Source organism: Henckelia pumila, chromosome 4 (assembly GCF_033568475.1).
Source record: "Henckelia pumila isolate YLH828 chromosome 4, ASM3356847v2, whole genome shotgun sequence".
NCBI classification, from domain to species: Eukaryota; Viridiplantae; Streptophyta; class Magnoliopsida; order Lamiales; family Gesneriaceae; genus Henckelia; species Henckelia pumila.
Window position 1 is genome coordinate 19915775 of NC_133123.1, and position 13750 is coordinate 19929524.

A 13750-nucleotide genomic window follows, 5' to 3' on the forward strand; every position below is an offset into this window, starting at 1 on the left:
ATTGTTGATTTTCGTGATTCTTGAAATACTAATGTATGTACTGAATAATAATGAAAAAGTACTTTAATATAAATATTTTGTACATAAACATGTATGTACAATATGCTTTTGATGTTAAGAAATTTGTTTGAATGTTATACTCAAAATCTTAATTTTTGTACCAAATCTAAAAGTGATAGTACTCAAACATCATATATTAATACCATATATTTAACTTTTTATACGAATTTTTATATATGAAAAAAAATGTGGGACCAGAAAGTCAAAACAAAAAATTATGACATAGGAACTGAATCTTAAGTTATTATTGAACTTAGGGACTGAATTCCAAGTAGCCTTTTTTTTTCTAGTAGCATGCATAGAACGTGTAAAGTTTGTTTGATTTCTTTGATTTCTATTTATTTATTTATTTATTTATATTAAGTTGCTTCCAAGTGAATTGAGTCCCTTCAAAATCAAGAGATCGTCAAAAAAAAAAAAATTTTTGACACACCATCTTTAACCACCATCTAATAAGCGTTTTCCAACGAAGATTGAATATTTCACTAGTAGATGAGTTAAAATAACCAAATTCAGAATTTATTATACCAAGACAAAAAAAAATTAAAAAAATTAGTAGACCCAGAAAAAAAACATAATAATTATTGAACCAAAAAAGTTATATCATTAATTTTTTATGCCAAAAATATTAATTTTCATCCTAATTATGAGTCGATTCATCTCACAGATTTATATCCGCCAGACCATCTCACGAAAGATTAACTCATTCTCAAACACCAAAAGAGTATCCTAACCATTTAGATTGGGTACTACAAAACTATGAATAATGCTTGCAGGCCATGGTTTCAGGATTTCATATTTCATTTGTTTAGATAAATTTGTGTTAACCACGCATTTGAATTGACTCTTTGAAATCATGAATCTATTTTCAAATGCAACAAAGATGTTTACCTAATTTCAATCAAGGCATTTCGAGTTTATTTTCTTTTAATTTATTTAACGCATTTGAATTGACTCTTTGAAATCATGAATCTGTTTTCAAATGCAACAAAGATGTTTACCTAATTTCAATCAAGGCATTTCGAGTTTATTTTCTTTTAATTTAATAAATAATATGTAACATTAATGTTATTTGAAATTCATTATTGTATAATTCCTCGTATATTCTTCCATATACAACATAAATGCATTTCCAATACACCATGTACTTATTTAGACAAACGTGATAGCAATTGAGAGGGATTTCAAAAGCATCTAAAGTTAGTTCAATAAAAGCAGCAAGTAAATTTTGACAAACGTGATAGCAATTGAGAGGGATTTCAAAAGCATCTAAAGTTAGTTCAATAAAAGCAGCAAGTAAAAGCCACTTGACCAATTCAGTGTTTATTGCTCAAGGTAGAACGAACCAAACAAAAGGAAAAGGGAAACCAATGGCGCATAATTCACTGAGTTAATAGAATAGCATATTCACCCCATTCACACAAAAATATCAGCACAACAAAATATTGGGTTCATTCCAAAAGTCTGAACATGCTACAAGCGCAAATACAGATGCTGCAAACTAGAGTATCACACACATATGTTCACCAATCGATTGAGAAACTTACAACATATCGAATATGCAACTATATCACCATTTAACATGTTCTTTCAAGTTCCAAATTGATATTGACAATACATTTGCAACAAACCAATCATGCACGAAATGACAGATTATGGTCCGGAGTTTGTAGTAGAAAGACATAAAAAACTGGAATAATCATCACCTCTGATAGCCGGCAGGTGGATAGCCGGCAGGTGGGTAGCCGGGGGCCTGAGGAGGTGGAGGATTATTGTGTTGGCCATATGCAGGTGGATATCCAACAGACGGTGGATATTGCTGATCGAGACGTGACATATGCTGGACATTTGGTGCCGTCATTGGTTGTGGGCCGAACTTTCCATCTCGCTTGTCCATTTCGATCTTGTGTTGCGTCTGAAATATCAAAGACCAAACAAGCAGTGTTCAAAGAGGAGAAACCATGAGCTAGTTAATGTTAACAACATGCTTAGGCCACATTTAAATCCATGAATTTGTAGAGATGGTGAGAAGGGCAGAGAAGATAGAAAACTTATTTTTAACCCACTCTCCTCTCAAAGAGTCAGGACTGCATTCTAAAGATGTAATGTAGGTGAGTCAAACAGGGTGAAAAGTAAAAGAAAAGCAAAAATCAGAAAAATACATATATATATATATATATATATATATATATATATATATATATATAAAACACAACAATGCAAACTTTTGATTCAAGTTTTTAAAACCAAACCAAAAAACAGCGATTTTCTTACTGTTTTACCACATAGAACAAAGGACTAAAGCGAATATCAATGTCTACAACAAACAGTGCTATAAGTATTTTCATAAAATCGAGTTTTATTTTCATTTCACAACTTCTGAATGTTCAGATATTCACTTCCTTATTCTGTCACATCAGATGTAGGGTGCAACTTACTACACTTTGGAAGTCGACTTCTTATGTTTTTGGACAAATATATAATATATAGTTAACACTGAACGTATTTGCATTTGAAGCAAGGCAATCGCCCTCCATGTCTCCCGTTGGTTCGCCCATATTTCTCATCACAATGTCTAAATTTATGTATCATAATCCACCAAGTAATCATATGAAGTCTGTGCTCACCTGCATGCAAGCGCAAACCCTGCAGAACATAAAAATATATAGTTATTTTCAGAAGATATCATTACACCTCAACAACCTTTTACCAGAAATCAGATGAGCTAGAGCTAAGTTTCTTACGAGCAGTACACCATATCAGACAAGCAAGACAGTATCTGAGAAGCCTCTGAAAGCTCCTCACTTCCAACAATCATAGCAACGATTGAAAAAATGCAAGCAATTTGTTGGAGGCAAAACATGAAACCCTACAAGTAAATAATCAACACAAGATCAAATAGGGTACCGAAAACCTCAAAGATACAGGCATATTTAGTAGAGGAGACGAGAGTCGAATAGATCCAGAAAGAGAAACAGTACAATTATGCAATTATCACATTGCGTCGTTTGTATGTTAAACTCATCTTGCAATAAAAACCTTGTTGAGGCAACTGAATTTCCAAAGCATAGGAACACCTGAAATTTTAAAGACAATAAATAGACTGTAAGTATTGGTCTCAGTGCACAACTGTGATTCATATTCGGAAAATGGCGATTAAGGAGATTGTATATAATGCTGCTTCCATTTTAGGATAAAATACTAATTCTTAGAAACAATCAAATCAAATTTTATTTTACCTCAGTGGCAAGGCAAAATTCCGGGCAACGACTTTCTCCACATCGACCACTGCAAGGCATATAGCCAGCACAGCAGACATACCTGTTGAACACTCAATTACACGTTAATTATGCAAACAGGTAGATCGGATAACAAGCTAGCAAGGGAGGATCAACTACCGAGACATATCATTGTAAAGGGCTCTTTTCCGAAGCATGTAAGATATACACGGTCCACTGCAATTTTTTAAATCACAAAACAAGTACAATTTCATCACATCAGTTACAACACAAAATTTTTCAAAAGAACTCTGACATTGTTCAATCATTAATCAATAATCATTTCTGCCAGTATAACTGTTCCACAACACATAAATTCCATTTCACATACATAATATATACAATGCTTCATTTATATCATACAATCAGGCCTTGATTCAATTTTACAATGATTATTTAACTATGAGGCATATCAATCAGAATTTTGGTTTACTTTGAAGTAATCTTACGGTCCCTTGTTAGCATCATAATATTTCTTCATCAAACCTAGTGGAAAAAGTTTTATTCGGATACTAAACTAAGAATAGCATAGTTCTCTATGGATATCATATTCAGACTACACCGCTGAAGCATGACGAGCTCAGTCAAGCGCCTATCTTGAAATAAAATAGAGGTTTCTCGAGATAGCCATGAACTGGTATCCATAATCAGCTAATGACATATTGACGTGAAACAAGACTAATGGGATATAGAAGATCTTGTAGTTTATCTTCTAAAGCAGATCTTAGAGTTGAATAGTTGCGGGCAATTGTTGACACAGAAAGTATACAATTTTAGTTACGTACGTCTAGAACAAAAGTTCATAGGACCACTCAGCATTTAATTCCAATAATCAATTGCAAAAAACAAAAACGATATATACTCTAAGTCAAATTAAAAATGGATCTGCTGTCAGTCAAGATCGTAACCAAACATAGAATTATAAGGAATAAGGTGTTTATGTCATCATAACGCCTCTCAAGCATAAGGGATCCTGAGATCCATTTCACAGTAAGAAGTTATGCTCATGGAGTCAGGAATAAGAAACTTTCATTTCTCATTATTCTACATTAACTTTTGAATAATGGTAAATTCATTTGCTCCCTAGTCGTCTACGTGAATTAAAATCGTTGCAGAAATATATACATATATTTTCCGTGACGTGAAACCATTAACCATGCACCGGGAAATAAAAATATTTGTGCAAGTCAAAGTCAATCTAAAACCTGGCAACCAAAAAGAAAAAGAAATGAAATAAATAAATAAATTTAATCAATACATGAAAAAAAAAATCGCTCTAAACAACTCTCGGGCCACAAAAAATTTATAATATTGTACAAATGGTACACACCCCAAAAGAGCAATTGACTTTTCATATATTCGGGGGGGAAATATTGAACTCCAAACAAGAACTCAGATCAGAACGCAATAGCAACTTTAATCCCCACAAAAATACCAAGAAACCAGAGTGTAACAAATCAAAAGTCCATTACTCACCACCACAGCGCCAAGCAGCAATCTGCAAAATAGAAACCCAAAACAAACAAACAAAAAAAGAATCATGAAAAGGTAAAAACAATTACCCACCGATTACAGAAACAACTACACATAAAAAAAACTATACAGTTAGAATGCAATGAAACATACAGGGAGGATCGTTCTGAATGGTGCGCATAAGATCTGTGTGCCATAGGTTCCGGTAGTTCTGACGCTGCTGCATCTTCTCCAAATGTTGCTGCGATCCCATTTCCGCTGCTTCTTCTCCGCGGAAACTGAAATCGAATCTGAATTTCGATATTTGAGCGAGGAAGAAGAGAAAAATTCCAAAGATGGGACTGAGATTTCAGAGGAAAGCGTGGTAATACAGCTGGGAAAGGGAATGTGGGGAAGAAAAGGGTTTTTTGCGAGTTTTCGAAGAAAAGACTTGTTTCATAGGACGTTGAATAATATTGAATATAATATTTATTTTATTAAATGTTATTAATTAATAGCAGTCAAAGTTTTACATAAAATAATTAATTAGCACGCGGAATGACAAAATAGTTTGATTAGTGAAAACATCTTGTTTGATCCCTTTTGATTTAGGGGTTCAAAAATTTCTGAAATCCCGACCCTTTTTCGAATCCCATTCCATTTTCGTCTTGAAAAAATCCCAACCCAAAATTTTTCCCGACCCGAACTTTTGGGATTTTTCCCATCCCGATTAATATCGAGAGCGGAATCGGGAATAAAACCTTATTCCAACGGGATTTCCGACTCGTCCCGAAATAATATAATAATATATTTTATTAATAACTTTATTAATTTAATAAGCTAAATATTATTAGGTTTTAAATCATATAACGCTTAATTTTGGACTTAATTCGCATAATTTTTATTGTTGAGACGATCAAATTGTAAAATCACGAAATGCCATTTTATTTTTGTGTATTTTTTAAAAAAGTTAAATTAATAATTTAATTAATTCATATTTATAATTATATAATTAGAACAAATATGTAGAACAATACTCAAGAGATTAATTTGACAATCTATTTAACAAAATTTATTTAGTAATTGTATCCGAATATTTTATTAATAATTATCTGATACATTTTTTCTCTTAACAAAATTTGAAACATTATTCGGAATATTTTAATATTATATGTTTTAAGTTGAATATTTATTTTTATTTATAAATATAAGTTTCTAAATAGTATATTTAATAAAATTATCACTTTTTTTTTATTTTTTGAACGAAATCTTGAACATGAAAAAAAATTTGGGATTTTCTCTCCATACCCGACGGGATCCCGAACATTCGGGATCCTGAATAATCGGATCCTGAAATGTTTCGGGTACGGGATCGGGAGAAAAAAGTTTCCCGATTCTTTTCGGGACGGGAGTTGGGTAGGGGGTTTACGGGACGGGTTCTGACCCTATTCCACCCCTATTTTGATTTTCATTTTTTCTCAAAATGATCTTTCTTATTTTTTATTGGCCAAATTGATCCATAATATTTTGTAATGTTTCTAAAAACTAAACTAACGGATAAAAAACTCATTTTTAGATAAATATCAATTTTAGTCCCTCTTGTTTGTTCGTTTTTTTTTTCAAAATAATTCATCTTTTTTTCGGCCATAAAAAATTATCTCTAATATTTCGCAAGTATTCTCAATTTGGTCTCTACAATATATTGACATTTTTATCAGGTTATCGAGCGAAAATATTTAAGATATTAAGAGGTGTGTGTCTAAATGAATTAGTCAATAAATACACATCAATATAAAAAATATTTTTACAAAATCACATCGATAAAGATGAAACGTTAACCAAATGCAAACAATAATTTTAGCTTATTATTCACTAATATGTTATATGAAAAAAATTTATCATGGATTTTCATTATTAAAATCTCAAGTTTTAACATTTCTCTTCGAAAACCTATGTACTATGACACAATAATAATTTTTTAATTAAAAATAACTAATGAGTTTAAGATATAATTGGCTTGCATGCAAAGAAGTTCAAAAAATATTATTCAGACAGAAATATTTTATAGTTTAACAGTAACACACAAATAGAAAATTCGGATTACTATGTTACATAGCAGTGCATTGTTTCGATTATAAAATGAACAAATTAATGTGAATAACATGTGACTTACCTTGGATGAGTCACTATTATGCTTCGAATAGTGTATTTTTACTTTGTTGTTATCGCAATATGGTGCATCCGTCCGAGGGTTCTCAATTTGAAGAAAATTGTTTTCGGATATTGCTTCATAAGATTTAAAGGAAGATGAGTTGAAACTCCGTTAGATTTTAATGGGTAGATTACAAGAAAAACCAAATTGAAATAATTAGGAAACAATGAGGATCATTTTGGCGGCCTGAATAGAAGAGGGATTATTTTGGGTATAGCGACAAACAAGAAGGACCAAATGTATTAACCCATCTCAAAAGCATTAATTAAGGGGGAAGCATGCCGGATATATCACCGTAATTTTTTGACGGGAAGATGATGACAGGGACCAAATTGAGAAAAAAAATACGAAATATTAAGGATCATTTTGAAAGCCCGAAAGAAGAGGGATTATTTTGAGAAAAACGACAAACAAGGAGGACTAAAATGGCTATTAACACAGTTTGTTAGAGTAGGTTGAAAATAAATGGATATAGAACCTCCAAAAAAAAAAAAAAAAGCTCCAATTGTCAGTTTTATAAGACGGATCTTATATTTGAGTTATCATTAAAAGAGCTATTAATTTTATGCCAAAAGTTTTAATTATTTTTTATTATAGATATGATTCAGGCCGGCTCATACGTGAGATCATCTAACATGAGAAAATATAATTAAAGAAAAATTATCTTGATATTTAAATTGTCTTCGCAATTTTTTAACCCATTTTATACGAGTCAATAGTATGTCACATATGTTTTTAATAGTAAAAAAATTTTGTTATACGAATTATAATTTGATATGGATTATTAAAAATTACTCAGTATATAATTCAGTTTTATCTCAATTGCTTTTAAGTTCAATTATTTTAATTTAATTTAATTAGAAACACATTATTATTTTTAATATTATTTTATTGGCTAAATGTTTTTTACAAATATTGTATTTATTTAAAAATTATGTTATACTAACTGAGTATCAAATTTTTGGTATTAACTAGAATTATTTATCAATACTAGCGACCGAGGCACACACACTGCGTATGTGAGATGATTAAAGTTTACCATATATTTTAATACGGTACAATGAAGTTTTTATAATATAAATATTATTTGGTAGTTGTACTTATATTAAATATAGTTATCGGTGTACTTTACAATTTTTTTAGAACAATAATTTTATTGTTATCAATATCACCAATTCACCATCACTATGCAAAGTAAAAAATTCAATAAATGATTTAAATTGAATATCTACTGTAAATTTTAAAAAAATATAGAATGAATAAAATATTCATCTTCACCTTCATAATGCAGCATGTTTTATCCCCTAATTTTCACTTATTTATAATAGCTAGACATCAAATAAAATAGATAGAATGCGTAATAAACTTGCTTACGTATGTCTCCTAAGTTTTCGAAAAAATTTTAAAATCAAACGTCCAAAGTCATTTATCTTCATCTCAATTGTGATTTTACAGCCCAAACCAATTATATGCATCCTTGTAGGCTTCAAAATTATAAAAGTCAATGTTCGATTAGACTTATTTCTAAAATTATACGATATTTGGTAATTAGCATTAAAATAACATTTAATTAAAATATACCATATGCAACAGAGCATTTAACCACAATACATTTTGTTGATATCTTGTAATAGCATCCACTTGCACAACATGAATATCTCTTGTCGCGTCAAGATTGAACTGCGTAAAATATTTTAAGTTGTCGCCTGCTATCCAAAAAACAGAATATGAGTTGTATAAATTAGTAAATAGTTTTTTTTAACAGTATCAGGAAAAAGAATGCATGATATCTGACATTTATGTTTTTCTCATCCATTTGGTAGCAATATGTCTATGCACACAACGTTTTTGGTGTACACACCTGATCGATTTTGTAACTTCCCGCCTTTTATTAAATTTTTTGTTGATCTTTGAGAAACTCCTCTAGAAAGTTTGACATACAATTGACCATGACTAAACACATAATTATGCAGGAAAATACCAACATTTTGGTATTGTTTGACCTTGTGCCTTGTTTATGGTAAGAGCAAAACTTAATCTTACGGGGTACTGTCTGCATGTCAATTCAAATGGCAGTCCTGAATTTTCTTCACTTTTCATAGGCATTCGATGAAGGAAATATCGTGTATCCTTGTGAGGACCTGTTATGATTTCTGCATCTATGAAGTTTCTCCCAAGATTGCGGAATATTAATCTTGTTCCATTGCAGAGTCCGAGTTCAGGTGTAACATTCCTTAAGAGCATAATTGGGCATCTTACTTTCAATGTGATTCTATGAGGTGGCAAACCACTCGTACAAAGAGAATTCAAAAACTTTTCTTGGAAAATATTGTTGTTATCATCTTATACGCAGTCCCAAGATGTGTATAATTTTTCTTCTCCGGAAAATTTTAAAATGAGAATTTCATTGATTTCATCAACATCTACATTTTTTGTAGTGATAATAGCTCTGTCAACCATGTCATTTGCATCATGTACATGATATGTCATATTTGGAAAAACAGAATCAATCAATTGATGAATTGAATGTTCACTTTCCCATGGTATGATCATCGAATTCAGCAACTTTATAAAATTACCACTCACAGTATCTTCTAAGCCATCACCAACACGTAAAATAAATTGGGAGAACTCAATATCTTGGGCAGATCTCATATTTTGTTGTAGATGTAATATCTTGATAGAATTCCAAAACGACGACCTTGAAATGCTTGTAGCAATTTGATCTCTCACTGATCCTCGTTTAACAACTGGTAATACTTGCCTAAAGTCACCACCAAAAATAATAGTCTTTCCCCCAAATGGCAATTGGTTATCCACTATATCTTGGAAAGTTTGACTGACAGCTTCAAAGCATAACGATTTGTCATTGGAGCACGTCTGTTGCACGTCTGATTAACTCTGCAGTTGTTGCACGTTTGATTAAATCTGCAAGATCTGACTGCTTGTTAATCTTGCAAAGTGTTGATGCCATAGGTCTTAGTGGTATTTGCAGGCGTGAATGTATAGTCCTACCACCGAGTAACAATGTTGCAGCAATTCCAGAAGTTGCTACTGAAATTTCAATTTTACCACTTTTTCGTAAGTGTGCCATAATTGATCGATAAAGAAAAGTTTTATCAGTCCCACCTCGACCATCAATGAAGAAAATGTTTGAGTGATTACGCATAATAATTTCCATTATAGTATCAAAAGCCATCTTTTGATGTGCATTTAAATGTTCGATAGATCTCAAATCTTCTCCAGGTATTTCAATTGAGAGCTCATCCTCGATTAATCTTGGTAGTGGGGAATCTTCTAAAAATTCGACACTTATTGATGGCAAATCAAAGTCATCCAATTTTTTATATTGATGCAGCAATCTTCGTATCTCAAGAAGCAATTTATTAGTGATGAATAAACTATTTCCTGAAATAGATCTACCATAATCTTCAGATATATATAGGTTAAACTCATCCCAAAGTTCTCTAACTCATGTTGGTTGACAAAACACCAATATAGACACAAACAACCTTCTTATTGAAGATGGCATGTTAGAAGAACATGCTTTCTGCAAGCATTGACGAATATAATCATCTTGTTGGAGAAGACACCTCATTTCAGCTGCCTTTTTGAATGTTGTATATGTAATCCCATTTACTTTTCTCAGATCCTCGAAAGAACTTGGCCCTTTAACATGGTTCAAAAGTATACGAAGATAGAACCTCTCTCCTTCAGATGGTTAAACAATATATATCCTTCCTACAACTTTATTTTGGCTTCGTCGATGAATCCAATTTTTTCAGATTGTATCCACGCATAATATTGTGGGAACTCACGATATAAGTACTTCTCAACCATGGCAAGATTAGAATTCATTTTGAAAAATTCAGTAAGCATCGCCTTCAAATTGTCGTCATCTACAAGTATATCGCCTAAGGATTGTTCTGGATTGAAATGGATTAACTTTTCATTCGGTAAATGTATTTGCAACCGAATAACCGAAGGATACATCCTACTGAATTCAAATGAATAAATTCTTCAAAGTGCCTCAGGAGCGCAAATCCACCTTTCATCCACATGTTATTGGATTTCATCACAACTATGTCTATTACGTAACTCTACCGCGACACGATCAGGTCCTTTGTGAATTTATTTGTATATGTATTCGACACATTTAATACCCCCACATAATTCAACATTAATATGACAATCATATTTCAATAGAAGCCACGGATTATAAGGGACAACCCAACCATTGTCAATGATGACTTGATGATTGTTTTTCGATACTACTCGTGTACCTTCACGTCTCTGATACAAAGGATATGAGTCATTACCTCAAGAAGTATATGCGACAAATGACTTTGGGAAGTTCTTTTTGCACTTACCATTTTTAATACATGGACTATGAGGATTGATTAAACCACACGGTCCATGTATCATATGGTGTATAACTGCTTCATATAGACTGGGTTTATCTCTTTGTGAAGGTATTTTAGCACGCACAATTGAGTCAAAATCAGTTGGAGTATGTAGTTTATCACTGTTGTCAAATATAACTAACATGTGCACATGATGCAGTCCTATCTTTTGATATTCGATGACATATGAGTAAGATATAACTCTTACTAGAACTCCTTTATCCACCACGTCTTTTTTAAATTCTTCGAATTTTAATTTGAATATCCTTGTAATCAAATATGGACAATCCTGGGTAGATTTTTGAGGAAGTAGTTGCTCTTTTATTTCATGCCAATCAAGATTGCATATCATTGTAAGCATTAAATCTGGCTTCCTATATGTTTGCACTAAAGTCATAGCATCTTGGTATCGTTGATAATATCGCGTGGGCTTCCAACGAATGTTGATTGGAGTAATATTTTGTGACCAACATTTCCTGAATAATGTATCTATTAGAACACAGGAAATAAATAAATCTAAAAAATTTTAGATTCAAATTAGCATATTATACATGTGTTGTTCTCGCCCCCATTTAAACAATCTTGTAGCCCTTGGTAAAGGTTAGAACGAATGTTGTGCTGATTTGTACGAATCCACCTTAGTCTATGTGTTTAAATCTTTACATAGTTGTCAACCACGTATTGTTGTAACAGCCGACCTCCGCGAAGTAGTAATGATGAAGAATTTTCTCGTATCTAGTACAAAATCATAGTTTTCATGACTTTAGTGATATACAAAAATTTTAAGTTGCTCAAAAAATAATTTGTTGAGTAATTATTAGATATTATGTTATTCTGGTAACCTGCAGCATGTATGCGTAGTAGTTTAAGCATGTAACCCGGGTTCCATCGTTGTTTCTGTTGTTTGTGTCCTAACCATACGCTCCATATGACAATAGGAGACGATTGATATCTTAGATATTCATAAGATGACCACCAATTCCTTGTATAATAATGTCACGACTACTTAAATTGTACGAACATTCATTGTCAATGATAACAGCCGCAACCTGAGATGTCGTTGGTAAATAGTATTGAGGTCACGAGCAAAAGCATGGTATTTGGGAGGCATAAATTTGGAGAATAAACTGTAGATGGAATTGAAGGATAACGTGAGAGTAATAGAAAATGGAGATGGTTGTTAGAAACGTGGAGTGAGAAGAGGGTGGATAGAAAAAAGAAAGAAAATATAAGAGGAAAAATATAAAACATAGAATTCTAATCTAAAGAAGAGGGGTAAAATTGGGAGGAAAAATGGTGTCCTCAACAGAACGATTTTTATAGAGTTATCAAGTTTTATAATATAGTAGAGATAAATATATATATCTATATATATATATATATACAATATAACAGTTTTCTTTGCTTGTAAAGATAATTATTGTTTCCTTAAATATATATATATATATATATATATATATATATATATATATATATATATATATATATATATATATATATGATGCTACACAAAACTTTGTTACACTGAAGAGGATCTTTCGCGTGCTAAATCAATTTGAAGTATACCACAACTTTAAGAAGGCAAGCGCTCCTTACGTATCCACTCCAGTAATAATAGGATCGTCACCTGCGTCACGAAATAAGGTTAGAGGCGCCGGGGGATGCCCGGCGAAAATCCTCCAATGCTCAAGTCAGCGATCTACCCCAAAATATTCACCCACAAAAACTAGAGAGCTTTTAGAGTATAAATTGAGGGAAAGTGAGAGAATACCTTGCAATATGAGAGATTCCTCTATTTATAGACTTTTCACACATGGGCTATGGGCCTTCTAGATCATGGATCCTCTTCATGCGCTCAAGTGTACGGGCTTAATAATCTTGTTTTAATATATCCAATTGAATTAACCTTAATCAGTATTTACTACTATCATAATCCCCCACTATCGATCAACTTTAATCTACTAAAGATGATCGAGAGTGCGAAAAACATTATCTAAAAAAATTTGAACCAAAATTATGAGTACATTCCAGAATTTTCGCTATAGTAAGTCACACTATTCCCTTATATATAGTATCCACCATTAATTTATTCATCGAAAAGGGCGCCGCAATGACAGGTGAAACTTAGGGATGACAACTTTTCCCGTGGGTTTGGGTACCCGCAGAAAAAACCCGAAACGGGACGGGTTTGGTTAGGGATGACAATGGGTCGGGTATGGGTAGGATATCGCATCTCCATCCCCATACCCATACCCATACCCATCGGGTATTGAATTTCATCCCCATCCCCATACTCATCGGAGGATCGGAATCCATACCCTACCCATATACTCATTTATCATATC

At 32.3% G+C, this 13750-nt stretch overlaps 1 protein-coding gene across 1 annotated transcript; it reads right to left on the reverse strand.

Annotated features, from left to right (window-relative positions):
- Positions 1-1487: 1487 nt before the first annotated feature.
- Positions 1488-5244, reverse strand: LOC140860166 (uncharacterized). The gene is made up of 8 exons (XM_073263016.1): positions 4965-5244; positions 4815-4836; positions 3459-3515; positions 3300-3381; positions 3042-3137; positions 2805-2929; positions 2688-2706; positions 1488-1975 (listed from the first exon to the last, which is right to left on the reverse strand). The coding sequence occupies exons 1-8, from the start codon at positions 5062-5064 to the stop codon at positions 1763-1765; spliced, it is 714 nt and encodes a 237-aa protein (XP_073119117.1). The 5' UTR covers positions 5065-5244; the 3' UTR covers positions 1488-1762.
- Positions 5245-13750: the final 8506 nt, after the last annotated feature.

Bases quoted from the DNA above. Each gene is read 5' to 3' on its own strand.
- LOC140860166 (XM_073263016.1), bottom strand. From the start codon at position 5,064: ATGGGATCGCAGCAACATTTGGAGAAGATGCAGCAGCGTCAGAACTAC. The intron at 3,516-4,814 runs GTGAGTAATGGA...AAAAAATTGCAG, and splicing joins TGCTGCTTGGCGCTGTGGTG to TGGACCGTGTATATCTTACA. The intron at 3,382-3,458 runs GTAGTTGATCCT...AGTGTTCAACAG, and splicing joins CTTTACAATGATATGTCTCG to GTATGTCTGCTGTGCTGGCT.